The sequence below is a fragment of the Vanessa atalanta genome, chromosome 7, assembly GCF_905147765.1.
Source record: "Vanessa atalanta chromosome 7, ilVanAtal1.2, whole genome shotgun sequence".
NCBI classification, from domain to species: Eukaryota; Metazoa; Arthropoda; class Insecta; order Lepidoptera; family Nymphalidae; genus Vanessa; species Vanessa atalanta.
In genome coordinates this window covers 6,677,103-6,705,023 of record NC_061877.1, presented here as the reverse complement: position 1 = coordinate 6,705,023, position 27,921 = coordinate 6,677,103, and the positions used below count along the sequence as shown (strand labels likewise).

Sequence of the window (27,921 nt, the reverse complement as noted above, 5' to 3'; positions counted from 1 at the left end):
GTGATTCCCGTAGTATACTTTTATGATTTTTGAAATAATTTATGTATATACAATTATACATATGATGGAAAATAAAGAGACAACTCGAGTTTGCCTGCTTTTAAAAACATTTTAGAGAAGAAAAGCAAATTCAGACAAAATTGCTGAGAATATTGTCAACATGCTTACCATATAAACGAATGCTGACTACCGATAAAAGGGTTTAATGTTTAAGTATAAGATAGAGGATCACAAAATTATTTACTCGAAAGTTAATTGTTTTTAATTCAAACTTATGAACCGTTAACGAATGATTCTTGTAATAACTTAAACACTTTATGGTATTTCAGTGACCATAAATAAATTTTAAAAGGCTTACAGCTGCAATGAATACAATCGAATAAATCATTTGAAATTTATGAATGTACTCACTTTTGACCTTCCCCAACTGTATACCTTTGATCAATAACTTTCTTAGCAAACAAATACTCTGAAGATTATTCGCCGATTAACACGGTTAAAATAAAAATATGGAACAAATAATAAGCCTTATAATAAGACTAGACCGCAATGCAGTAGATTTACCTCGGTTAATCGAATCTAAAACATAAAATACCAAATAACTCAAATTGCTTTTATACAAAAGTGTAATACTTATGCACATTTGTATTTAAATAATAATAAATAGAATGGTTACGTATTTAAATTTATGTTCATATATATTAAATACAAATACGTAATTACAGAAGTGTACGACACTAAGGAAAAACCTATCGAAAGCTAACGAATTTCGGACTGATTCGACTTTGTATATGTTGTTCTCCAAGCAGTTGTATTGCCTAGAAAAAAACAATAAAAAGGTGCTCTAATCAGTGGAAAATTCAATAGGAACGGTATTACTATAATTCACTTACTTATAGATAGTCAAATAATTATTAAAGTAATTACAGCAGGATGAAAATACTCTGACTCGAAAATATAGCGAAAGAAATTCAGAAGGTGTTTTATACTATAACAAAGAAATACTCTGGCAGCAATCGTTTTATTCCTAAGGGGTGCTATTATCAATGGACTTACTAATTCTATAATAACTTTTTAATTTTAAATTTAGTTATAGAGTTTGTACGCTTATGTGAACCAGGAGTACCGGACGCGGTCAATGAGGTTTTCATAATAAACCAACCAAACTCATATAATTATGATTCCACTAAAAATTGTATACGTCGAATTGACATACCTCTAAAATAGACATACATATTTCGTCGATTTTTTAAGGCATTGGTTGTGAACAAGCATGTTTTCCAGTGATACCTGATATGTCTCAAATATAAATGGTTAGACAGTGAGATTAGAAATTTCGATTTGTTTTGTAATTTTATTCTTAAAATTATACTTATTAATTGCACAGAAAGTGGATTGAAATTTTATTTATTTAATATGACCCCTAAAGTCTTCAGCTACAAACGCTCCCGAGGGTTACTGATTGCTTGTGTTTGTTACTTGTTATACCAATTATACCAATGTAATTAATATTATCTCATAGATTATTTAAAATTTTATGAACATACATAATATTTCTTTAATAGTTCACGAATTAAAATCAAATAAAGTTCTCGTATAACCCATTCCATTTTAACGGGGACCGGCATATCCCAGATTCTAGATTGATGGCGTACCACCCACCCGATTTCAACGAGAAGGATTTAAATTGCAGCATTTATTCGAAGTCTCGCTTGCATCAATGTAGGTTGCGCGGATGTGATAAATGCGTCCCTTTTCACTGCTTGTCAGGGATAGACGTTAAAGAACGAGCCGGTAATTACAACTATACATAATATACGTAGGTAAACGGTACTAGATACTAAGATTACGTGTTCTTTCCTAATAGGAATGGCAGTTCTAGAATTGTAGGTGAAGGCGGCAGAATTATAAAGCTCCGTTCACATCCTTACTTGGAACTGTAAATACTTTGACTCTCGACTAATAGTATAGGTAAATAGCAATGTTATTTTTTAACAAATTGGTACCTAATAATGTTAATCCGCATTCATTTATTCGAAATACACATTTTAATACTGTCTTTACAGAAATTACTGAAGCTTGGAAGAATCTGAGTTATTTTTGGCCAGACGAACATTTGCGTCTGGCGATTCTGTATAGCCAGAAGGTACCATTAATCAATCGATCCGTTGTTTAGGAATAATTTGAGTAGTGAGGTGACTTACACCGCCATAACATTAACATAAAAATCAATCCACAACTAATTTATGTACGTGACTCAACTCTAAACATTTTAATACAAACACATTCTTTGGATTTTCACTTAAGGTAATTGTTACTACTCTAGTATAGTATGGTTTGACATTAGCTTGTGTATTTACTTGTACTACAAAGTAATCAAAAGGCTTAAAAAGGTACTTTTCTCCAATTTAGTCGTGTGATCCAACTTCGATTAAACCTATTGTCTCGATTGGCATTAAGAGTTTCATGATATTTTATCTATGTTACTTCATTATAGTTGTTAAAACGATTGTGAATAAGAGTCACATTGGCTTGTAGAGTTGATGATATTTACGTTGTTTTTTCGTGTTACGTGTCGGCGCCAGAGAGGAAACGTGTTCTGCTGGGCACGACTACGATGCGCTTATTGAAAATGGCACATTATCATAATGCAACAAGTGGAATGTTAGTGATGCCCTTATAAGGCAAATGGCTATACTATTCAAAACGTTTTTCTATAATCATTTTGAACAATTTTAAATTTACCAGTATTTTCTTATTGTTATGTATACTTTTAAGGCGATTATTGTATTCGACATCGTAATAGTGTGCCGTTTCATGTTTTTATGTTTCATTTGTTCATTTCATATATTTGGAAATTTACTCTTTCATGAAGTCATTTTACAGGATCCTATAGAATTTTAATGAAATGTGAACCATATATACGCTCACTAAACTTTATTAGACTTTTATATTTATTAATAACGATCATTATTATGAAAATAAGCGCTTTCTGTGTAGTGTTTATTTCTAATTTTAAAGCAGATTTCTTTACTAGCTGAAAACAAATAAAAATTAAAACTATTATGTGATTTTTGTAAGCACGGGTTATTGCAATCAATTTGGCGGACTCTCTTGGAAGAGCGGAGCAAGTTAATTTTCGTCATTTATAATCTGTTGTGATTTGTACTCATAAATCATGCGTGTTAGAATTGGAACAAGTTTGCTAACGGAAGGTCATCGCTGCAGTAACCCAAACGCTATAATTATAAACCATTTTTAAGATTATATTCAACATTTGTTTTGTTGTTTTCTTCGATGGGTTCTTGTGTTTATTTGAAATTGATATTGTAACTAAATTAACTAATAATACCTTTTCTAACCGCAAATTATACTGAAATTTGTATCTTTATAGTCTAAAAATACTACGGACAAAGGACATTCCTTTTCAAACGCGAACATTAACTATACTCACACTTCTTAAATCAATCCTTATAAAGCAAAATCTGAATGAACGTTAATGTTCTGGTATACATCGATAAAATCTCCGCAATCATAATGTCAGTTTCTGTCGTTAAGTTAAACATCAATTTGTATGGAAGGCGCGAAACCTCATTATAATAAACGCCGTATGACTCAGAGTCGGTAGTGCCCGTGGCGAAATCGAGACATTTATTTCTAGACTAGGCCAGTCTACAATAAATAACCCAATGCCGGCGATTGCAATACAAACCGACAGTTTTATAATAACCACTAAACCAAGTTATGCTATTAAGATGGAAAAAATGCTGTTGGGCATGACTATTGTGATTAAATGGGAACAGTTTAATATGCACCGTGATTTGTAGGGTCGGCTGTAGTAGGAAGTAATTAATCCTATGTCTTATTTATCATGTTTCTGTCGCAGCAGGTGACTGCGCGGGCGGCTTCCCGGAACGCAGACTCGTACAAACGAAATGACCGTGTCTTTATTACATAAGAGGAGCGTAAAAGTTATGGTTATGGTTATATATTGGTAAATATGTCTGCAGCCACTCGACTATAACTATATATACTATCCGCTTAAAACTTTTCTTATAATAAAAGATCAAACATAAAGAGATCCAAGTTCTTTGTCTATGCCGTTTAATTTATTTTATTTTCGAACTCTTAATTATTTATCTTTATTAACTTGTAATAAAGTTTTGCTTGAATTATATATTAAAAATACTGGGAATTACCAACAAGAATTGTACCAACAATCTACATACACGTAACATACAAACGAGATCACAATACGATACTTTGACAGTACTGCACGCGCGCACCGTATCTCAGAGAGCCACCTAAAAATAACAGTAGCACACGAAATATAAACAAAACGTTAGACTCTTTACATACCGTTACCATAACTCGCTACCGTTTCTCGCAATCCAACTGATAAATTGAAACATAATTTTTATTCGCTTCTGGGAATCGTGTGTTCGATTAATATATGTGGAAATAATAACATTCATATCAAATAATTATTTTATCTATGAACATTGAGTGCCCCATAACGCGTACAGCACGTAATGTTATTTTTAAAAATAAATCAATCATCCATGCTGATTCTCATACTGTACTGTTATATTTTCAAAAAAAACTGTAAATAAAATCGTTCGTCTCGTTGAACAATGGAGTATAATTTCTTAATATTTTATCATATGTGCGTCCTGAAATATAAATAACAACTATAAATATAGATTTGAATTTCTGTAGATAAGATCAATCAAATAATTGTAACCTTGGTAAAAATATTTGACATAAATCAAATATGTAGTAAATTAACCACATGAAAATTCGAAGGTGGTGCTCGCCAGGTAGGTTTGATATTTAAACCACAAGGTCACTTTTTTTCAATTAAAGATGATATTTAGAAAAATAAACTGAGATTAAATTAGCTTTATGTAGGAGAATCTGTCTGGATTACGGAGCCTGATGGTAGAATGAATAATTGTACGTCTGTGACCTAACCTAGTATTCAATCGCGTCTAGCGGCTTACAGTTCGACATCTCGTGCCAGTTGCATCAAAGACAGGAATGCTTAATGGGGCGTACGTTCAACTTGTACGGCCTATCGACTTACGCGTATAACACATACCATTGGGGTAACCAATACTGTCTCCATAGCTCCTAACTCGTAGAAAATGTACCAAGATTAAGTTAACTCTATAAGGAAGCTGGCTATAGTATAATAAAAATATTAGTATAAAAATATTACTCGATTTTTTATTTATTCCTGCAATTGACCATTCCGAAGAATAACCAGAATATTCCCAAAGGTGCAGTCAATTCTTAACTATGATTATATATTTTTATAATAAATTTATTTAGAGATCAAAACAGTAAACATAAAAAATAAACAAATATCAAGAAAACGTAATGAATTATTTGTTAAACACGTTCGTTTAAACACACTTTCAATTTGTTAGGAATCAACAATAATATTTGCTTTATCCACTACATACTATTTACGTGTAATAATCTCTGGCGCCTCGCGGTGCATTGACTTATAGATTATATCATTCTTAGACCTATACTCGCAATTTACGCGTTAGATAAGGCCGAGTAACATATCCACCTGTCAAGTTTATATAGAAAATTACATTTTAATGGGCTAAGTAGACGGATGTGTATGGTGCACTGGTTCTGCGACAAGTGCACGATGTACGCAGACGACCCATACAGGGGAACCTGTAGAATGCTTTGCCGTAACGCAACGTACGACAACTACACGTAACACTTATAAAAACTGAAGTGTTTCGTACGACGTATAAATATTGATTAGACCGCGTTGACTTCGTACCACTCATGTTTTTTTTTAATATATATATGAGCCAAAGAATGTTTTGATTTACACTACGACCGTTCAAATAGAAATTCGCGCATGACATTTGATACTTATTTAACGTCAATTGATTTCGTATAAACGACGACAGACTCGTTTAAAATATTCATTACGATGGATGCACACTATTTGTATAAATTGGAAATTACAGGCAGCTGTCAATATAACAAATGGTTTATCTTGAAGCGGTGATGCGACCTACATACGGAGCCCGATGGGAAGGTGATCGGAAGTCATATAAACTTGACCTCACAACGTGATGTCGACGGTGAAAGTTAACAGTAGCCGTGTAATGAAGGCTCGGTCGTTCCACCACATTACTCTTCTGACTAATTTGCGCTTGCACTTTTAAATTTTAAACTTATAATTAACCGTATGTGGCCTGTTGGTTTTCCATTACCATCAATCACATATGTTTACCTTGTAGGCTTCATAATGTAGGAGATTGTTATTATATGAGTAAGGGTTGTACAAATAGTTTAAATATAATTTTTTTTACTAAACCTATCAATCAAGTATTCTTTATTTACTATTCCTAATATTAACATAAACAAGTAATAAATAAAGGAAAGACCGCTTAACATTTAGAAAGCAATTTTTTGCTATAAAATCAATATAAGATTAACCAGTTGGTTTAATGAATATCGTTAATGAATTAACGATATTCATAAAACCAACTGGTTATTCTTACCCTTTTACAAGATTTTCAAGGTGGATATTAAATAAACTTTACGGGTGTACATTTTTTTAAATCATAATTACTTATATTTAAATATTGTATACATTAACAGCCTGTAAATTCCCCACTGCTGGGTTAAGGCTTCCTCTTCCTTTGAGGAGAAGGTCTGGAGCATATTCTACCACGATGCTCTAATGCGGGTTGGTGGAATACACATGTGGCAGAATTTCGTTGAAATTAGACACATGCAGGTTTCCTCATGATGTTTTCCTTAACCGCCGAGCACGAGACCCAAAAACACAAATTAAGGCACGAAAATTTAGTGGTGCTTGTCTGGGTTTGAACTCGAAATCATCGGTTAAGATGCACGTGTTCTAACTACTGGGCAATTACGGCTCAAATCAAATATTGTATACAACAGCTTAATTTAAGATGTAGTTATTAACGACTCACCGTCGTTTATATAAAATGTTTCCAATATAGATTGAATCCGTTACGTCGAAAAGCGATTGAATTTTTTGCCTATGTTTAATATTAAGCGTTTAATCCAGTCTGTTAGTGACATCTCAAGGATTACTATCAAAAAACAAATGAAGGTCGTTGACCGTTGGTCGTTTATATACATCAGTAATTGCAGCCGACATAACCCTATATTCAGATATATTTTGATAAAAATCTCAAAATTTACTTTAAATTGGTGAGATGTTCTTGAAGGAAACTTTATTTATCTTCATATAAAACGATCAGAACATGTTATAATTATAAGTTGTGTTAAATAACCTGTAAACTGACATGGTTTAAAAATTGCATCAATTATAATGTCCTTAAAATTGTCTAAATATGGTCAATATCAGACTGGCTTACTTATTCGTTTAATTTGTTCCCGTGTCTATATATATAAATAATTGTTTTTTAAAGTAAAAATATGATTTTCTCGTCCAACTTAGCAAAGTATCTGCTATAATAAATATTGGCTATAGCACCCAATGGCTTGAAGCCTTATGATATTTTCCTTTTCCAAATACCACCAGATTCATTATAAGAAATTAAGAACTTTAATACAGAAATGTCAGTAGTGCTTGCTCCTACTTTGTAACCGTGGTTTTCGGTTCAGGTTCTGTCCATCTAATTTCTATTACCTACACATTAAAGCCGAGGTGGAACAGTTAGAACGGGTGCATCTTAATCGATGAATGCGGGTTCAAACCCAAACAAGCACTAGGTACTGAATTTTCATATTCTTAATTTGAGTTTATTATTCATCTCGTGGTCGGCGGCGAAGGAAAACATCTTGATGAAACGTATATGTCTAATTTCAACGAAATTCTGGCACATGTGTATCCACCAACCCGCATTGCCGTGGTGGTATAAACCTTCTCCTCAAAGGGAGAGGAAGTCTTAGCCCAGCAGTGGGTAATTTACAGGCTTTTAGTGTTACTACTGTTTACGCTACCGTTAATATAACAACAGTTTTAAAAATCAAATGCAAATGCCATAATACAAAAATAGAAAATATTTAATATCTAGATTAAAAAACGATAATGATAATATATATTAATTATGATAATTAATTAATTAAGATTCATCTATTAACTCCGTTGAATAGATGAATCTTATTAAAATAATAAAATAGAAGTTTTTAGAATACATTAAGAAAGAACTTAAATATTCTTTAGAAATGCAGTTTGCTTAACTAATGTCAAACAAAGGCAATGTCAAGTTCAAGATTTAAAAGATAGCTAATATAATATTAAAATCAAGATAACAGATATGTACATATTACGTAAGAGCAACCCAAGAACCGTTTGTTCAATGAATAATTCATTTATGCACGTTTTAGGAGAATTTCTTTAACGCGTGATCTAAATATTCTTATAGAAAATACACTTAATTCCGTTCGAATACATTAAGTCTTCTGGGAATCTAAAGAATGTTTCGACATTCCTTTGCCAGATACCTATATATGTAAAACGCAAATCTTTCTCCTAATATATGTGTAAGTATCCAGAGAATGCGAGAACTAGGAGTTAGTCTTGGTATTCTCGATGTGCGAGTTTAAATGCAATTTTATTTATATTGGATCGTTTAGATCTCACGAACGATGCAAATACTTTTCGTTTCAAACATGGCTTAAGTAACAAACTTTACAGTAAAAATATAGAATGGTGATATTATGATACGGTGTCAAGTTTTTTGTACTGCCGATGGTGTTATTATATCAAAAAACAAATAACTTGGTTCATTCGATCAATTAGTTTTAATCGATTACTGTAACGCATTCAAATATTTATTGAAGAAGGCGTTTGTAAGTTAATTATTCACGATGTTTTAATAAAAATATATTTGTATAACTTCATATAAAAAGCTGTTCTAAAGGTTTATTTGATTCAAAAATATAGTAAAACTACTACTCAGGTTAACCGGTCGTGAGATCTGTCTGTCTCGACTAAAATATTGTTTTCATGGGAGTGTTCATAACGATTTTGCTTCCATGTTTTGTCAGTAATGCTACAATATTTCGTGAGCAACGACTTAGATAAGCTTAAAAGCAGCTGGCTAAATTAAAATTTGTCTTACCATTTAAGGAGTGCTCAGTTGAGGTTTAATTATGTGTAATGCTAAGTTATTTCATTCGAAACATTTATTTTAAAGGTTTGCAATTATAAATATTGAATAGGTATTCAATTTTCTTCCTTATGCTAATAAGAAAATGTCGTCGCCATACATAGTAAAATAATGAACTGCTTATTCCAGTGACGAACTTGTTACAATTAGAATTACTTTTTGTACATTATTTTATTACGTATATTTTTTAACCAATCTTTTCAGTATGTATAATCTATTCTCTAATGTTGCCTACAGAAAAAACGATTAAACGTAAATGAAAGAACACTTACATGTCCCGTCGTAGGGCAAAAACCTCCTCTGCTGTAAAGGAAAGCGTTTAGATCTTGTTCCACTACTACACTCCATTGCGGATATTTGTAAATATTGAAAAAAATACACGATACAAACTAAACAAGGTACGGTAAAAGGTAAACTATAAATTATAAGCACATAAAAACGTAGTAATGCCCCGGTTTTCAAACCGCATTTTGGGTTAAAATCCACTTGTTCTATCCAACGTGCAATCTCGGTAAGTTTGTTGTATAAAACGATACGGTTGATGAAACGAATCGATTTATTGATACAATAAAATTTTGGCATTATATAATTTAACCGTAACCAATCAACGATATGTTGTATGTTTCATCAATAAAAAAATTGTAAATTGATAAATCTACAAAAATAAAACGAAATCAAATAAATTCCAGAAGATGGACTTACAGTTAGTTATAAACGTAATCTCAAGAGTTCTTTAATGCTATCTGAGGTTATGAAGAGATCGTAGTATCTATATAGCTATAAATACATTTTGAGGTTTCATAATTCTCTGAAAAGCAATGAACTTATGGTATGTAAATTTATACTTGTACTCATCATAAATATTTTTCAAATAAGGTTTTAATGGAGTTAATAAAATATTCTAACTAAAATATTATGTAGTATTAAATATATTATCTGCACTTTTTCTGCCTTAACAAATGGTTACAGTGTAAGACGTATACAAACGTATTCTAATAAATTCAAATCGTTTTCATCTTCTATGTTGTAATGGAATATAAATCGGTTTATCTACTTTTTATGTCTCAATACAATTTTGAAGCAGGTAATTTACTTGCATTCTAATAAATGTCGAGTGCGGCTCTGGTACGCTAGAAATAGCTGGGACGACTTAATAATGTAAATTAATTCGCCCGATTCTGCACCGTTGGGATTTAGTCGCGTTCCTATGCAACTTTAGCTCGCAAGCGCCGTCATTAACCGTCTCGCCTCTTGGCCCTACTAAGAATTCATACTTTTTTTATAAACGTCATACATGTTTCTCGATTTATAAATCTGATGCTTTTTATTGACATTATATTCTTGGGCGATTTAAGTTTATTATTTTCGGATTTGGAATGTTAATTATGTTTAAATGATATATTCTGTTTGAGTAAATAACTAGAGTTATATTTTGCACATTTTGATGTTACTATATTTTTATTTATTTAGACGACGTGTTATAAGCCAATGGTAGCACGTGGTCAACGGTCAATTAGCATCCTGACTAAGACTTGTCTATCCGCATTCTTCCCACTAGATCCGTTCCCACATTGCTAAATGAAACTATATTTAAATAGAAAATTTCTTTTTATTGTATTTAAAGAAATATTATTTTATGACGTGAACGAACATTTCGTAAGTGCGATGAAATGTAAGAGTTGCAAAAGTCAAATAGTAAATTGTCGAGTTTGTCGGCGAAAGTGACGGAGTCTACGCATACGCGTGACAACAATACCAGTGAAAGTACTGTGGGATTTAGTCAAAATAGCTAATATTAGTTGATTTGTTGTACGCAGAATCCGCGCTCGCGTAATTGCGGAGCCCTTTGGCGAAGCACGCTCTATAACTTGTAGGTTCACTTATTTGGATATTGGCATTTTCTTACATACCATTGACACGCAGAATATTGGGGATGGTTTAGTATAATTCGAAAATCAACATCCAATAAATAAATATAATAAATTCGATTATTTCAAATTAAATAAATATTAACATTATCCGTATTTTATGTCGCGTTTCTAATAAAAAAAGAATGCAATTTGACAAATTGACAAAAGTAGCAGAAAAATATTTTCCTTGTGATTACAATTCTCCATGTATAATTGATTTTGATTACGTATGTGTGTAACGACATATTACATAACATACGTGAGAAAATAAATATGATAAAATGACTTACAAGTTTACATCGAATTCTTATTATTACTAATATTTTTATTTTTCGTGTATATCCAGGCATCCACATTTAACAACTCATCGTAAACAATAGTCTATACAAGGGACAGACGTCATTCATAATCTGTTCCGGTTATAGGGGTCAATGTCAAAACAAGAACAAGGGATACAACATCTTAGAGCATATGATTGACCGTGTAAAGTGTTATACTTTATGCTGTGTCAGTCTAAGTATAAGCGATTATCACTTACCATCGAACCGCCCATTTGCTCTTCTATATTCCTGTATAATTTAAAAAAGAAATAGTGTTGCAATGTAAAGAATCACATGAAGAGTTCGAGATGTTCTTATTAAGATTGTCTTCTGTTGCAGAGACAATCTGTGAACACCAGGTCGCTGGAAAAAGTAATCGTTCAAGAATTGTAATGTTGAATTTACGTCGTATTATTTTTTAATCCTTACTTCATATTAATGGTTTTACTTACAATGACTTGACGTGACCGTATTACTTTAAAGAGATTAGTTAGCTTAAAACCAAGAAATGAAACGCTAAAAATCTTTAAGTTGACGTTAAGTTAAATGCGGAATTTTATTTGTAAGTCAAGGATTTATAAGTAATAAAGCTGCCAAATTACAGTATACGTTGAAATAAATGACGATTAAATTGTAATATATTATTGTTGTGTTATCAGAACTCTCAATGAAAGTAAATTTATGCCTCGTTTTTTAGCGAAGACGATTCATTTCGACTTGACAAATATATTTTTAAATAACAATTCAATAAACTGGCACGGGAATGTCTTGTTACAAAACTCTTGAGCGAACAAAGCACGAATACTGGAATCATATATCATAGGATCGACCGTGGCAAATGTAGATATATTTAAAAATAGCATGACTTTTATTTCTAAGGATGTAAGAGCTATAATGCATTAATTTTAAAAAGTATCTCAACTTTTGGTTGCATGCATTCGATGTCATTGTATTTCTTACGCAATTAAGATGCACTGCTAGATATTATCGGACCCGCGTCCGCTGATGACAACTGAAACATGCCTATAATGTTCTTTGTAATATTCCCTTGTCGGTTGTGTAAGTCTGAGTGGTCTTTTTTTTAAAATATACGCTGCGTTGAAGCCTCGTACTTGATGAACAAGACGTTTTCATCTCACAAGAATATTTTTTATCATGAGAAAATGTACGTATTTTACATTGGTAATAAATTGAGGATTAGTATTGAGCAATAGTAGGAATGTCATTTTATAATATCAATTTTAAATATATTACGTACTAAATTTATTTAAATATTTTAATAAAAAGGATAAAGATAAAATTATTAAAACTTAGATAGATGATAATCTATCTGAGTATGAAGGAACTTATCACACGGACCAACTGACTAAATTCCAATAAAATTAAGCATGGTGATATTTATAACGGTTTATATGTCAAACTGAAAGAAGATTTTGGTTTAATGATATAACACCAATCTAAAAAACTAACTAGGCAAAGAGCTACTCCTTAAAATTGATTACTCACTTGGCGTTGAGTAGCTTTTTTTTCAACAATATTTATATTTTATTACATTTTATAGTTCATGAATAGTTTATAAATACAATTAAAATCATTTTCAGATTTTACAAAATCCACACTAAAGAAACCACTGTAAACAACACTAAAAAAGGTTTTCGTAATTTAATATGAATAAAATAAAAACAAAGTAAATAATAAAAACTTTCAGGTAAATGATTTTAAACCACTGCTCAATAAGGGCCCTTATGCAAATTGCATAACATTAATCGTGGCTCGTAATAATCTCATTTGTCACTGCGATAACATCTCAAGAGCATCCCGCTGCAGGGACGCTACGTAACAGACGAAAGTGAAAACAATTAGGAAATTGATGTTCTACTATTACAGCTTTCGCCGAATCGATCGTATCGTGACTTAACGAATACAAAGAAAACTTCTATTAATGTTGTCTATAAAAATAACGATTATATTTAATATAAATAAAAAAATAATCACGTAGTAATCATTTATATTTTCGATAAGTAGGTTGCTTTAGTAATCGAATGATAGCATTTAAATTATACAAATTAGTATGTTTTGATATTACGTTGGTACTCGTACGAAATAACTAGCACCATGGGACAGCTTTGAAGACTAATATTATTTATTTAATTACATAAACAATATAATCTTACATTATTAAAAATAACTAAATATCTATAAAATGTTTAACGTTGTAATGAAGTTAAGTTTGTTGTTATATACATATATCATCTTACATAATGTTTAAAAAATAGTGATGTATTGCAACTATCAAATTATTTAACATCTTTCTTTTTGTATACAATTATATAATCATAAAAATACTATCTACATAATCGAATTGTATCAAATTTTATTATTTATAATATTGTATATACGTATATAAGTATAATTTGTTTTATACGTCTTAAATGCGAATTACTGTTCACATTACATACTCGTAAACAAAGATTCGTTCGCGAGAATTTTCAATGGAATAAAACGAAAAAAGTGGTGTAAATTACACGATTCTTTTTCTTATTTGGTGTGAATAGACGTTGCTGAGTGATCATTTCGCACAAATAGCTGGAAAATTACCCACCTTCAGCAATTTATCCAATTTATATTTAGTAGGCAATGAGTATGCTCGCAAGATATATTGTTAATACGGTTTTTATTTTCTGTTTAATGCTCTTTATAGAACACTTAAATCGTTTTACAATTCCGACCTAAAAAAATAAACATAGTTTATCATGACACGTATGTTTCGTTGTTCGATTGTAAATCTCATTTACTTTTTATTTATATACATTTTTGAGTATACTGTTTTTTGTAGTACTAGATGCTCGTCCTGACTTCTCTCGGCTATATTACAAATTATGTCAATATTGTCGTTTCCCCAGCGTACCCAATGAAAGATCTCAAAAGACATAAATTATCTCTATCTTTGCTATATTTTTCATTGATACTCTGGCCTTCCTCGATAAATCGGCTACCTAACATTTAATATTTTTTCAACCAGTAATTCTTGAGATTAGTGCGTTCAACCAAATAATCAAACTCTTCAGTTTTATAATATTATTATTGCGTACTCAGTCATTATTTACTATAATTTAATATTTAAGTATGCACGATATTACAGTAAAGGCAACTTTTTTACAGTCGGCACACACCAAAACAACAGTCCAAAATGTAAGATGACAGGAAGAAATACTAAAATAAGACATTAAGATGGTGATGGTTCGCACTTCGGAACGAATTTGTAATTTTAGTTTTTGAATAATTTCTTTTATTTGCGTTTTCAATGTTCTCTTAAATTAATACTGCCAAAGAAATCGCGAACCAGAGGCGGCGTTACTTGTTCTTCCAACGCGTGACCAATTGATCTGACGTAGTCATTTCTAATCAACATATCTTATACGATTACTGACTGAGAAATGTTTTGTCGCGTACAAATTAATTTTTTAATGCTAATTAATAATAAATATTTTATGTCAATTTTCATACTGACATAAAATATTTTTTATCTAATATACATCTTGATTGAATTGAATACATATTTTATTTTAGTATAGCAATTGAATTGAAACGTAATCTCATTCGAAGTTTGCTCCAGTTGCGGTTCAGTCAAAGTTGGATTGGAATATTATTGGAATCGTATCATAATCGATATAAATAATTAGAATTGAGCAGAAAAGAGCCGAAATGGCCCAGAATGCGTGCATCTTAACCGATCATTGCAGTTTCAAACCCAGGCAAGCACCACTAAATTTTCTTATCTTTAATTTGTGTTTATAATTCCTCTCATGCTCGTCGGTTAAGGAAAACATCGTGAGGAAACCTGCACGTGTTTAATTCCAACGAACTTCTGCCACATGTGTAAATAACCCTCATTGGAGTATGCTCCAAACCTCCTCCTCAAGGCCTTAGCCCAGCAGTGGGAAATTTACAGGCTGTTACTGTTGAAGCAGAAAGGGTCCGTAGATTTTTTTTTTTTGAGGAATAGTCGAATTTGTTCACACTGGACTAAAATTAGGAACGGATCATTACCGTTATAAGTCAGTAGAATTGCCCCCTATAACCATAAATCTTATCGGTAAATGTATAACAATGAACTGCATTCAACTATTATCGCAATAAACGTGGAAGATTATGCAAATAATAGCTTGTATAATAACTGAAAGGCGATTTGACATTGTACAAAGTCGGGTACAATTATTAATGAGCAGTTTTTTCACCAGTCAAAGTACTGTCAGTGTAGCTAGCAGAAGCCTGTCATATGTTTTGACACACATCGTACATAGACGTAATGCATCATCCTAATATTATTACAAACATTACGTACATATAACAGTTATGTAATATTTTTATATATTGTTAATGTTTTTTTTTTTAATTATAAAATACAATTGATTTTTAAATGTGTTGAAGTTAATGCTTCGTGCATAAATCATCATAATAAAATAAAATGCTAATTAAATTAAAGACGTCGCCGCTATTTTTCTCAGAAATCGTTTCATCGTAGAAAGTAGAAATATGTATAAATAAATTATAATATTGTTATTTTCCAATGATGAATTATAAATTTTTTATTTCTTATTTGTAACATTTTTATTTTCATGTTAAGAAACCCAATTTTTGTCTTTATTACCTTATAGCTGGTTCTATTTCTAATGTCTTCGCATTATTAACCAATAATAAAAGAACTATTAAGCAAATAGGTCGAATGAATTTTAACAACAAAACACTTTAATTTAAATTGCAACACATAAATTAATAGATAATATAAAATTTTGATTGAATCGAACAAAGCTTAACCGACACTGAAATAAATGCTTTGTAAACTTTCCCAGGTGTGAAGGTCTTCGAGAGCGGAGTATCAGCACAGTGAGTCAAATGTTTGAATCGTGCCAACACACCCGGTCAGGGTCGGATATAAAATGGATTATACACCATTAATGGTATTAACTTAGGTTTCTGATAATAGCCTGTCAATGCTATACGAAGAAGGGTCATTATTTGTAATACCAAGATCTACTGTCGATGGATTATGAAGTTTTGCCATTTCATATTATTACTGTAGGTATTATGATGTTAAAAGATATATGTAACGTATTTATTAGTGATGATTCGAAATTCGTTTTAATCGAATGTCGACAGCTTGAACCGAACTTCGACATTCGGCTGAAATTTGGTTCAAATGCAGAACATTCGGTGCAAGAAAAAAGTAATATAAAATACCTACTTATTTTAAATCATACTGTTTATCATAACTGTAAAATAAAACTAGGTCTTTATATACTCATAGTCATTTGTTTTAGTAGGAAGGAAATCTTAACGTACTATGTGATAAAAATGAAATCATTTTTATCACATTGTAAGTTAAGGATTACTTGTACTTCGAAAGTTCGGCCGATCAATTTCGGCCGATTTATTTTCACCGAATGTTCGACGGAATTTCGTATTCGATTCACTCCACATTCGGTCCATCTCTAGGAATTATATGTTATTCTCTACGAGATTAATTATGTAGAGCGTAATTTTGAAGAGTATAATTTTAAATTTCATTTCACATTCATCTTCACTTCACTTCACTTACACATCTTCGTTGATTAACAATAATACATTAATGAGTTATATATATGATTTATTTGAAACAGTCATGACCACGGTAGTCATTTAAAGCTATATTATAATACAAAAATTAACACTTTTAAGCACAACTGCACTGTTCCCTGTTTCTCAAATATAAAACAAATCTGATCAACGTGAAAAGGGGCAACACCGACGGACTTGCCTTCAGCGGCACAGATGTTTAAACACTGTCTTGTTGTCTTTACTTCTAAACTCCGGGCTGCACTTATTAGCGGATAGCTTTCGGCTGAGATCTGAACCCAGGACCTTGGGATTTGCAGCTTTTTAAATTGACACAACAACAATAATCAAGACAGTAATTTTGCAAATAAAGTAATTATAGACGTTTTATCTTCGAACTTTAATCCTACGCGAATATATCAATTTAAACACCTGTATTCTGGGTTGAATACAACCTGCTCTTTGCTTTTTGAACCCAGCTTTGACCGAATATTTTTTTAAATATAAATAAGTATAAATAAAAAATATTTACGTATAAAGTATATTATATTTATTAGTACCTATCGTAACAAAAACAATAATGTTAATGATATTTGAACAATTAAAATAAACAATTTTAGCGAAATATAAATTAATATTGAGTCTCGACTCACGATATTCCTTTGCCCAATACACTGACATGCATTGACATGCAGAAAACATTGCGTAGCCATCAAACTGACCACACCGCTGTTACCTCACACAAATGTTAATATTGTTTAATTAGCAAAACCTTATCCCAAAGACATCGATCACGAAACGCGACCCGTCGCTTGCATAATTCTAAGAATATTTTTAAACAGTAAAAGTAGTTCAAATGTTGCGAAGGAATATAACAGATTAAATAATTAATAAAACGATTGAAATATATATTTATTGCTATCTTATACAGCTAGTGATTAATTTTCAGACCAAACAAGATCTTGTAAAGTGCTACCACCGGAAATAAAATCGGTCTCTGTAATTAGTGAACGATCGGATAATCGTTTATAAATAAAATGTATCTTAAACTAACTAAGGCAATATAGATAATATTTGAATACAAATTTCTTAAAACAATCAATATTTTACAACTTAATATTATAAACTTTTTACATAGATATTTACATCGTTGTAACTCACCGCTAGAGGAACCTGCAGCGCTACGACTCTTGCTATACCTACTCGTACATTCATTATACAGGCAAGACAAATTCAGTCGGGCTTTGCTAGTAATTATTTTTTAAAACTAAATTACTAAGCAGTTTGTTTTATCTGCCTGTCGTTACTTTGTATATAAATAGTTATATAAGATTTTCTACAATTTTTTTTTAATAAAGTTGTCCAACAACTTAAAAAATGTATTAATTGTCTATGGCAAATCTTAGTCTTTGGTTAGTTTCTATTTGAGAGTAATGTTTGGAAACATTTGTTACAATTTAATGTGAAGGTTTTTCAATGATTATTCAATTGGTTAGTAAATAAATTAAAATTTTATTTATTGTAATAAATTAAAAGTTTATTTATTTACTTTATTATGAAGCCAACGGGATATACTAAACACATTTTACGATAAAATTTCAGTAAAAACATAAGATTAAAATTGCGTATACACTTACAAGCTAACTCAGCGCGTGTCATCATCCTCCTGCCCTTATCCCAATTTTACTTGGGGTCGGCGCAGCATGTCTTCTTCTTCCATACTTCTCTGTCAGACGTCATCTCACAAGTAACATTCTTTCTAACCATATCGTCTTTCACACAATCCATCCATCGTTTCTTGGGTCGTCCCCTACCTCTATATCCATCCACATCCATACTCAAAACCTTTCTCACAACATGGTCCTCATTCCTCCGCATAACATGCCCATACCAAGACAGCCGGTTTCCAGATAGCTTCTCGGTTACCGGTGCCACTTTCAAACTTCCTCTTATGTACTCATTCCTTACTCTATCCATTCGCGTAACACCACACATTGCTCTCAGCATTCTCATCTCCGCCACATGCAATTGTCTTTCAGTCATCCCTTTTATAGCCCAACACTCTGATCCATATAGAATAGCAGGTCTGATCATGGTCTTATAGATCTTCCCCTTAAGTCTAAGGGGAATACGGGGGTCATAAATTGTTCCCGTAACCTGCCGCCATTTCATCCACCCTGTGTTAATCCTGTGCTTTACCGTTCGATCTATTTCGTCATCGCCTTGAATGAGTGAACCGAGATACCGGAAGTCGGAGCAGACTGGAAGGGCTACGCCATCAAGCGCTATGGCTTCAGGACCGGAGAGACCGCCGAAATCGCAGAACATGTATTCAGTCTTCGTTCTACTGATTTTCAAGCCAACATTCTCCAGTTTCTGTTGCCAATCTTCCAATCTATTCTGGATCTCAGGTCCATCTTCACCAACCAGTACAATGTCGTCGGCAAAAAGCATGCACCAGGGTGCCTCCTCCTGTATGTTCGCCGTTAGAGCGTCCATAATCAGCAGGAAGAGGTAAGGACTTAGAGCCGACCCTTGGTGCAACCCTACAGCCACACTGAACTGGTCAGTGTTGCCGGCAGACGATCGGACGTAGGTACAGGATCCCCTGTACATAGCACGGACTAACTCCACATACTTCCCAGGCAAACCTTTCTCTTTCAATGCCCACCATAACACTTCACGAGGCACCCTATCATAGGCTTTCTCGAGATCAATGAATACCATGTGCAGGTTCTTGTGAGCACGTCTGTACTTCTCGCACAATTGGCGGAGTGCAAAAATAGCGTCCATTGTCCCTCGACCTGACATAAACCCAAACTGATTTTGGGCAATTTCACTCTCTTCTCGCAATCTTCTCTCTATTACCTTCTCCCATATTTTCATAGTATGTGACATGAGCTTTATCCCTCTATAGTTGTTGCAATCCTGTATATCCCCTTTATTTTTGAAGATGGGCACTAGCGAACTACTGCACCATTCTTGAGGGATGGTTTCTTCATGCAACAACTTATTGAAGAATAAAGTCAACCACATACATCCGTCAGTCTTTAACACCTTCCATACTTCAACTGGTATGTCATCTGGACCCAAAGCCTTCCCATTTTTCATACTTTTGACTGCTGTCATTATCTCATCCATGCTTATTTCTCTTACTAATCCCTTATTTACTTGTGCCTCTTGGAGAATACCATTCCAGTCATTCTCTTCATTCATAAGCTTTTCAAAATAAATCTTCCATCGCTCTTTTATTTCCTCATCTCTACATAACACCTTACCAGCCTCATCTTTCATGCATTTGATATGTGTTATATCTCTCGATCGTCTTTCTCTCTCTTTCGTAATTCGGTAGAGTTCCTTCTGGCCTCTAGGGCTGTCCAGTGAGTTGTACAACTTTTCTTGTGCCTTAGCTCTGGCCACTGCTACCGCCTTCTTTGCTCTCCTCTTAAATTCCTTGTAAACTTCCTTTTTTTCATCTTTTAAACTTGTATTCACATTTTTTACAACCTGCCATTCTTTAAATGCCACTTTCTTCTCTCTCAGTACATTTTGCACTTCCAAATTCCACCACCATGTATCCCTATCTATCAGACCTTTTCCTTTCGACTCTCCAAACACATCCTTTGCGACCTTCCTTATATGCCTGGCCATCTCATTCCAACAATCATCTACCAATTTCTCTTCCATCTCATTCATTTCTATAATTTTCTCCACTATATGGTTCCTAAATCTACTAGCACATTCATCATTCTCTAACATACGCCATCTTGTCTTTGGAGGGGGCCGTATTTGGCTGTTTCTGGGGGAGACACTTAATTTAACATCCATCACCACAAGCCTATGTTGGGCGACTAATGCTTCGCCTGGCAGCACTTTACAGTTTTTGACACAGCATAGACTCCTCCGCCTCACTAGGAAGTAGTCTATCTGTGTCGCGTGGTGGCCACTCTTGTAGGTTATTAGGTGTTCCTCTTTTTTATTAAACCACGTGTTTGTTATAGCCAGGTCGAAGGCACAGGCAGCTTGTAAAAGTGTCTCACCGTCAGCGTTCCGGTTTCCCAATCCCCACCCACCATGCACTCTCTCATATCCATCATTCTCTCTTCCTACATGGCCATTAAAATCACCACCCACGTAGACTTCCTCGCTATCCTGTATATTCATCAGCAGGCAATCAAAGTCCTCCCAAAACTTTTCTTTCACGCTCTCCTCACAGCCTGACTGCGGCGCATACACACTTACTAGATTCAGTGTCATGCCGTCCACAATCAGTTTAATCGCTATCAGTCTATCATTCACTCTTTTTATATCCACCACACATTCTTTTAACCTACTATCTAAAACTATACCCACACCATTTCTCTTGCCATCACTTCCACAATAAAATAATTTATATCCTTCTCCGATTTCCCTAGCCCTTGCACCCTTCCACTTTGTCTCTTGCAGGCACGCTGCATTTATCCGTCGCCTTTTTAAAACATCTGCTAGCTCTCTTCCTCTTCCAGACATCGTTCCTACATTCCAACTTGCACACCTCAATTTTAACTCTCTCACACTTCGAGCTCGCTTCTTACGTCGCACCCGCCCGTTCCGGTGCGACAACCCTTGTCCATTTCCCACAGGAGCCGGGTGCTGCCCCTGCGCGTCGCCTGTGGGGTACGCCCTAGCCCTATCACTCGAATGGTTTTTAGTATCCATGCTGCTAAGGGTTTTGGCTTAAGATTTTATGGTCGGCCGCCTGCCTGACACCAACCCTCCTTGGGAATGCTGTCGTGGTGGTTTACCCGCCACCGTGCGGGTAGCCCTAAGTGCAGGTGATATGCAGTGGGCCTTGAATACCCTTAGTCGCCTCTTACGACACCCACGGGTAGAGTTGGGGAGGTCCTATTCTAATCCCAGCGCGTGTATAAAATTATATTGTGACACACAAAAAAGTGTCTCTTTATATCAGTGATGACATTCTTTGTTCTAAATCTAAAATTATATAAAATAACTTTTTCTAATTTACGTAAGTTATTTTTAGTAAACATGATATATGATTGTGTCATTTTCTAGGTATGTTATATCAAATGTTATATCGACTCAAACATTGTTATGTTTATGCAAATGTAAGTTGAGATCGGTACGTTCTTTTGTAGTCATATTTAACCTACATTGCTAATACTTATATTTTAATAATTAGGCAATTTCATCTTAAGTATATCAACCATGTGATTGATATGATTACCTCTTAAAGTTAAGGCGATGTTCTATCCATTTCTGTATGAAATTACAATCGTCGCGTCGGTACGTGAATATAAATAAAAATAATAACGGTTTGATTGAAATAAAAAGTTCGTCAACCATATTTGCTTTTGTATCGATATATATGTTTAAAATGTATATTTGTAAGTCATAATTTTTTTTAAGATGAGTTCCTGTCACATTTCGTTTTTAAAATTTTATACCAATATTATTGTAATGTTATGAATCGGCACTTATTAAGGAAAGCAAATACTTAATTGATTCCTAATTTTTCATCGCTTTGTAACTGGATGCTGAAATATTTGTTGTAGGGCAGTCAAATAAGAAAAAAATATCACAAAAACTGGTTCTGTCGATTTAAACCATAAATACAACATAGATTTCTATCTTTGATTTGAAGTATTGAGTTGATTGAATTTTTTGCAATGAATAGTGAATTCCCAGTGTCGGTAATCACGTCCATAGCACAATCTAGCTGTTTCTTTTGCCATTTTAGTATCGAAAATATTAGTTAGAGGTGTATAAAATTTCACAATAAATATATTTATTACATCATTAAATGCCTACATCTTTTCGAAATTTAGTTTTATGAAATAAGAGATACATAATTTTTTAAGTTGTGTAGGTTGGTTTATACTATTACGAACCTTTAGGGTTTTGTCGAATCCAGTGTCGGATCAGTAAAATTTTTGGCTATATTCTCAGTGTCTTTTATAATATGTCTATGGTCTCATTGGACCACAAAGTTCATATAGTGAGCCAATATATTACATATTATTCGCACATATGGAATTTCAAAATTCAAACATTGAAGAAATCTTATGATAATCATATTTTTTATGTATTTCACCGTTATTAAATTTATTTAAAAAATTAAACATCTTAACCTTAATGCAGTACAGCGAAGTTAGTGCTTTCTCTCAAGCAGTCGCGAGCAGTATCGTTTGATGCGCTCGTGATAATTTCCATTAGTGTCCATTAGCCATTTAACTAGATACGATTAGAACATGTCACGACATAGTTTGCCAACACCATATATCATAACATCAGGTTCTTGCTTGACTGATTCGCGAAATGGTTGCATAAGTCGATAAAATTGCATGATTCGATATACATTTGCTTATCTGCATTCTTTGCGTTTTACAAATAAGCAAATGAAAGGTTTATTTATCATTCGTGACAAGAGATATGAGAGCCCACGCGTGTGATTAGTGTTTACTAATAATGTATCAGTTTCTACGGCATAGCTATTGTAATTACGAGCACATTAACCGGTTTATTGATTTGTATGCTGAGCAGAAATACATAATGGTTTCGATGAATTCTTAATAATTGTTACGTAAATATTTTGTTTTTTTAATCACTTCAACCGGTATGTTAGACTATTTATACTATTATTGTTATTACTGGGGTATATCGATTTTTCTTAAATTACCCTTTTAATAGAAGCGGAAGTGGTGCACAAACAGTGGCCGACTTTCGAGCTGTTCCTTTTTTTGGCTTTAGCTCTTAGACTAAAAATTAAGATAGACGAAGCAGAACAAACGTTTGAATAAAAATTAGGCCGTTATTATATATGAAGAACATTACAAGGTTGTTGATGTACATATCTGTAATGTTGTCATACCAAATTTTTTTCATTTGTTGTTGTATTTTTACAACATTTTTAGTCTGAGGATAAAATCTGCTCCTCTTAGAGTAACATAAGCTTTATGTACCTGTTTTTCTTCTTTCAAAATGAAAATATATAAATATTTTATTATCAAGTATAACTTTTCACTTTACAGAAGATTACATTGTAAAAATAATAATCATATTTATTATGATTATAATTAATCATGATATCTTGAAGTTTTCAATTTTATTGTTGATTCTTGTTGCATTTATATTGCTTGCGTTATATGATTCTCGTTGACGGCTCACTTTTGACCAAATATAATTAAGCGATTGTGTTATTTTATACGATATTATATATAATTTCTAATGTAAAGTTAACACTCTCACTGGCAAATCTCTAAAGTCCCTTGATCACAAATCGAATACATCCGTAATGTCAATGACATTAAACGGATGCGCTTACGTAACATGTACCTTGACAGTATGCCGTTATACTATTACTATTGACTATTGAGCTTAGTGATGTAATACCACTCAAATATTTGACACCAGGATTACATCTCTTGACGCATCTCTATAGAACACTAAATATGTTTTTGTCAATAAATCTTCATTGTACTAAAAATTAGTTGATATATACGAGGAAGTCAATGCAATGATTCTCACTGGAGCGGAGCTTACATATGAAATGTATACGATTAATATAATTTGTACAATAATAGATTGTTCTGTTAACACGGAAGATTGCTGTGTAATCCAATAAATCATCACCAATTTTTAATGATCGTTATAATTTTAATCTAGATTAGAAATGTTGAGACAGATTTGGCGTTATTTATTGATTTCGTAAATTTATTCTATTAAGATATTAAATATCTATGAAAACGATCTTAATATGCCTTATCCTTTCTATGACATGTGTAGTAACGAGATGATGATTTAAATAATGATCGTCACTTCCGTAATGTAATGAATTTATAATGTAAATCAGTTTGATATGGTATAAAATATTCAATTTGATTGCGACTATTTAACCTTAATTTACTTTATATAATTAATTAGTTACGGAAAAAAAATTCTTTCATCAATCATGAGATATGGAATTAGCTAACATATCGTCGATATTATAACGAATTACTCAGTTTTTTTTATACATATATTTCAGCTCGTGCTCGGTGGCGAAGAAAGATATTGTAGAGACTGACTGTGCCGGATAAAATATTTCACCAACCCGCATCGGAGTGGTGTAGTAAGCTCAAACCTTCTTGTCAAAAAATAGAGGAGGCTTAAGCCCAGCTGTGTGGCATTTATAGGATGTTACCTTATTTTAGTAAGTCAATGTATAGAAGCTTTGGTTATTGTAATTCATTTGAAATTGAATCGTATTTGTTGTATCGTATTAAGAAATATTGTAGATGATTTTATTCGAACGCATACGAGGTCTGACGGGCAAACAGCTATATTTTATAATGATGAAAAGGCTTAGCGGCCTAGCGTAGGAAGGTGGCGCCAATAGGCAAGTGCGGTTACGACCGACTTCCATATAGTAGAATATTGTATTAACATAATTTTAGACACATAAAAATATTCGAAATGTTTCAAATTCCTTTACATTTTTGTTTGTGTTTAACTCATTATTTTATAACATTTTTATAGGTACGATTTATAAGTAAGTATCTATAATAAATGTAGAAAAAGAAATTTATCAAATAAGTAAACGAAAACGAATAAACAAACATTTAAGATTAAGCCTTAATGGTGTTATTTATGATGGTTCTTATTAATGTAAAGTATTTAAGGCAAACACTGGACAGGTCTCTTCAAAGTTTCTTTTGAATTATCTCAAAAGGCTCGTGTGAGCCGACGCCTACGGAGTGTATCTTTTCACAAAGAAATAAAACCCACGCTTGGAGTAAAATGTAAACATTTGAATTATTCTTATTTGTAGAAATGCAATAACAAATTATCAACTTTATTTATAACATACGTTTTAGTGATTTCACTTGAGATTTCATGTGAAAATGAGACCTAGGGAAAGTTTTTATTTTACAGATGTAAACATATTTTTATCTTGTCTGTATCATAATGTATCTTGCGGTTTAAATATCTTTAAGTTTATATTATATGTTCATTTATATATCTATCGTAAGTTTTTGCTTAAAATAAATAGTCTAGGCACTAGCTCTCTTTTAAGAAAATTAACTTATAAGGCCTCGGAATTCTTTCCGGGGATAAAAACTGTCAATAAATTCTCAGTAGCCTGGAGTTAGCGAGTTTGCTTGGTGGTGAGGCTTTGTGCAACCGCCCACTCACTAAATGCTCTATAATAGTCAACCGACAAACAACAATACTTACTTTTAGTATTGTGTTTTCAGTTTTAATTAGTTAAAGAGGCATTGTAATTATAAGCTCAAGTGACAGTTAGTTCTCAAGGCTGATATCGCATTGACGATGTAAGTATTTGACTATAAGAGTAAGATGATAGAGAATACACATCACTCACATAACTGTCGTATATCTTGCGCAGGTGGCTATTTTAGCAATCGGAACTTATGCACAAAAACGGGACTCAAGTTCCTCAATAAAAGTGTAAATTTAGACTATTGAAATGACGTCAAAATTAAAAAGTCCTTACCATAATAACAAAAGAAGTGTTTAATTTAGTATTCATTACATATGTGACAACCATTTTATGATGTAGAGGAATTGACAGATTTTAAGAACAAAATTGTGATTTCGTCTTCTATATATAGATTTTTTTTTATACGAGGAATATTCGAATGCTCATACACATACATTAAGATATGTACCGGACTGGTAACGGTATTATGTATTACTAGAAAACTATTAAATTTACTTCAATATTAAGAAAGTGAATGCCTATGAATATCCTACCGCTGGGTACGTCTCGTCTCAAAAAGCCTTGGACATTAATCCACCACGCTATCCAATGGTTGGTGTAATTTCATTCGACTCGGCATTTCCTTATGATAGTTATCATTCCGCTGAAAACAAGATAATTGAAAATTCAGTAGTCGTTGTCAAAGCTTATAACTGTGACGTAATGAGCAACCTCGGCTGCAGACACAACAGCACAACTTACATAGTATACACGTTTTATTTATTCGTTTTCATTTTCATTATGGTTGCGAGGAAGATGATGATGATGTACATCACAGAGTAGCCTTAAAATATAGAAATAGTAAAATGATGGTTATCTGACACGATTGAAGAATCGGACGCAGGGCTTTTGAGTTAAAATATATTCCGAGACACGACTGTTAAAAAAAATTTACTGACGGAAATATACAACAGGCTTAGGATTTAACCAAAGAACTCGAGATTCGGAGCGATATAAATTAGTGTCTAGACCAACGTGAGTAATTAAATATTACGCTACTGGATAATTTTCAACAACATTGCTGGCCTCAAATAACATTGTCCTAAATACCACATATACAAATATTTGTTCCGGACTCTAGAATGATTTTTTCTGTGTAATCTGCTTAAAATTCCAAAGACGATTACAACGAGATGACATAATATGTCCTACATTTATAAATACAGAAAAACCGATCTTCTAATTAGCATGATATAGAATCATTCAAAACAGAATGTCACGCTTGTTTACGTCGTGTGCAAAAATCTTTTTAGTAACCTAAATCAGAAGATCACAACGTAAATTTACGCACTTAATGATAGAGAAATGATGAAAGCCAATATATTTACCAATATTTAAGACTACTTTCGCTAATATCAATAAAATTTAGGAACGGTTTTTAGTTTCTTCTCTTAATATGGTCTGGTAAACATGAATTCGTATCGTTATTAGTGAAAAGTACGAAGGAATGTAACACGTCGATGTTTACCCGTAGCGGATCTCCGGATCAGTGGTGACACTGGTGACAGGATAGGTCTGAGCGATCCGTGATTACATAACAGCACTTAGCGACACACTTTTGAATATGCGCAGAAACATACTGAATAAATTAAACGGTCTTTGTGTTAAAAGTGGGTAAGTACCCACTTAGTGCATGGAATGGGGCTATTTAGTTCGTTTGTAATACCTTATAAAAATATTGT

General features: G+C 32.8%; 1 protein-coding gene across 1 annotated transcript; it reads right to left on the bottom strand.

Annotated features, from left to right (window-relative positions):
- Positions 1-407: 407 nt before the first annotated feature.
- Positions 408-21,675, bottom strand: LOC125065434 (craniofacial development protein 2-like). Its single transcript, XM_047673014.1, has 2 exons — positions 20,343-21,675; positions 408-469 (listed from the first exon to the last, which is right to left on the bottom strand). Exons 1-2 carry the CDS (start codon positions 21,673-21,675, stop codon positions 408-410), a joined length of 1,395 nt encoding a protein of 464 aa, XP_047528970.1.
- Between the last annotated feature and the right edge of the window lie 6,246 nt (positions 21,676-27,921).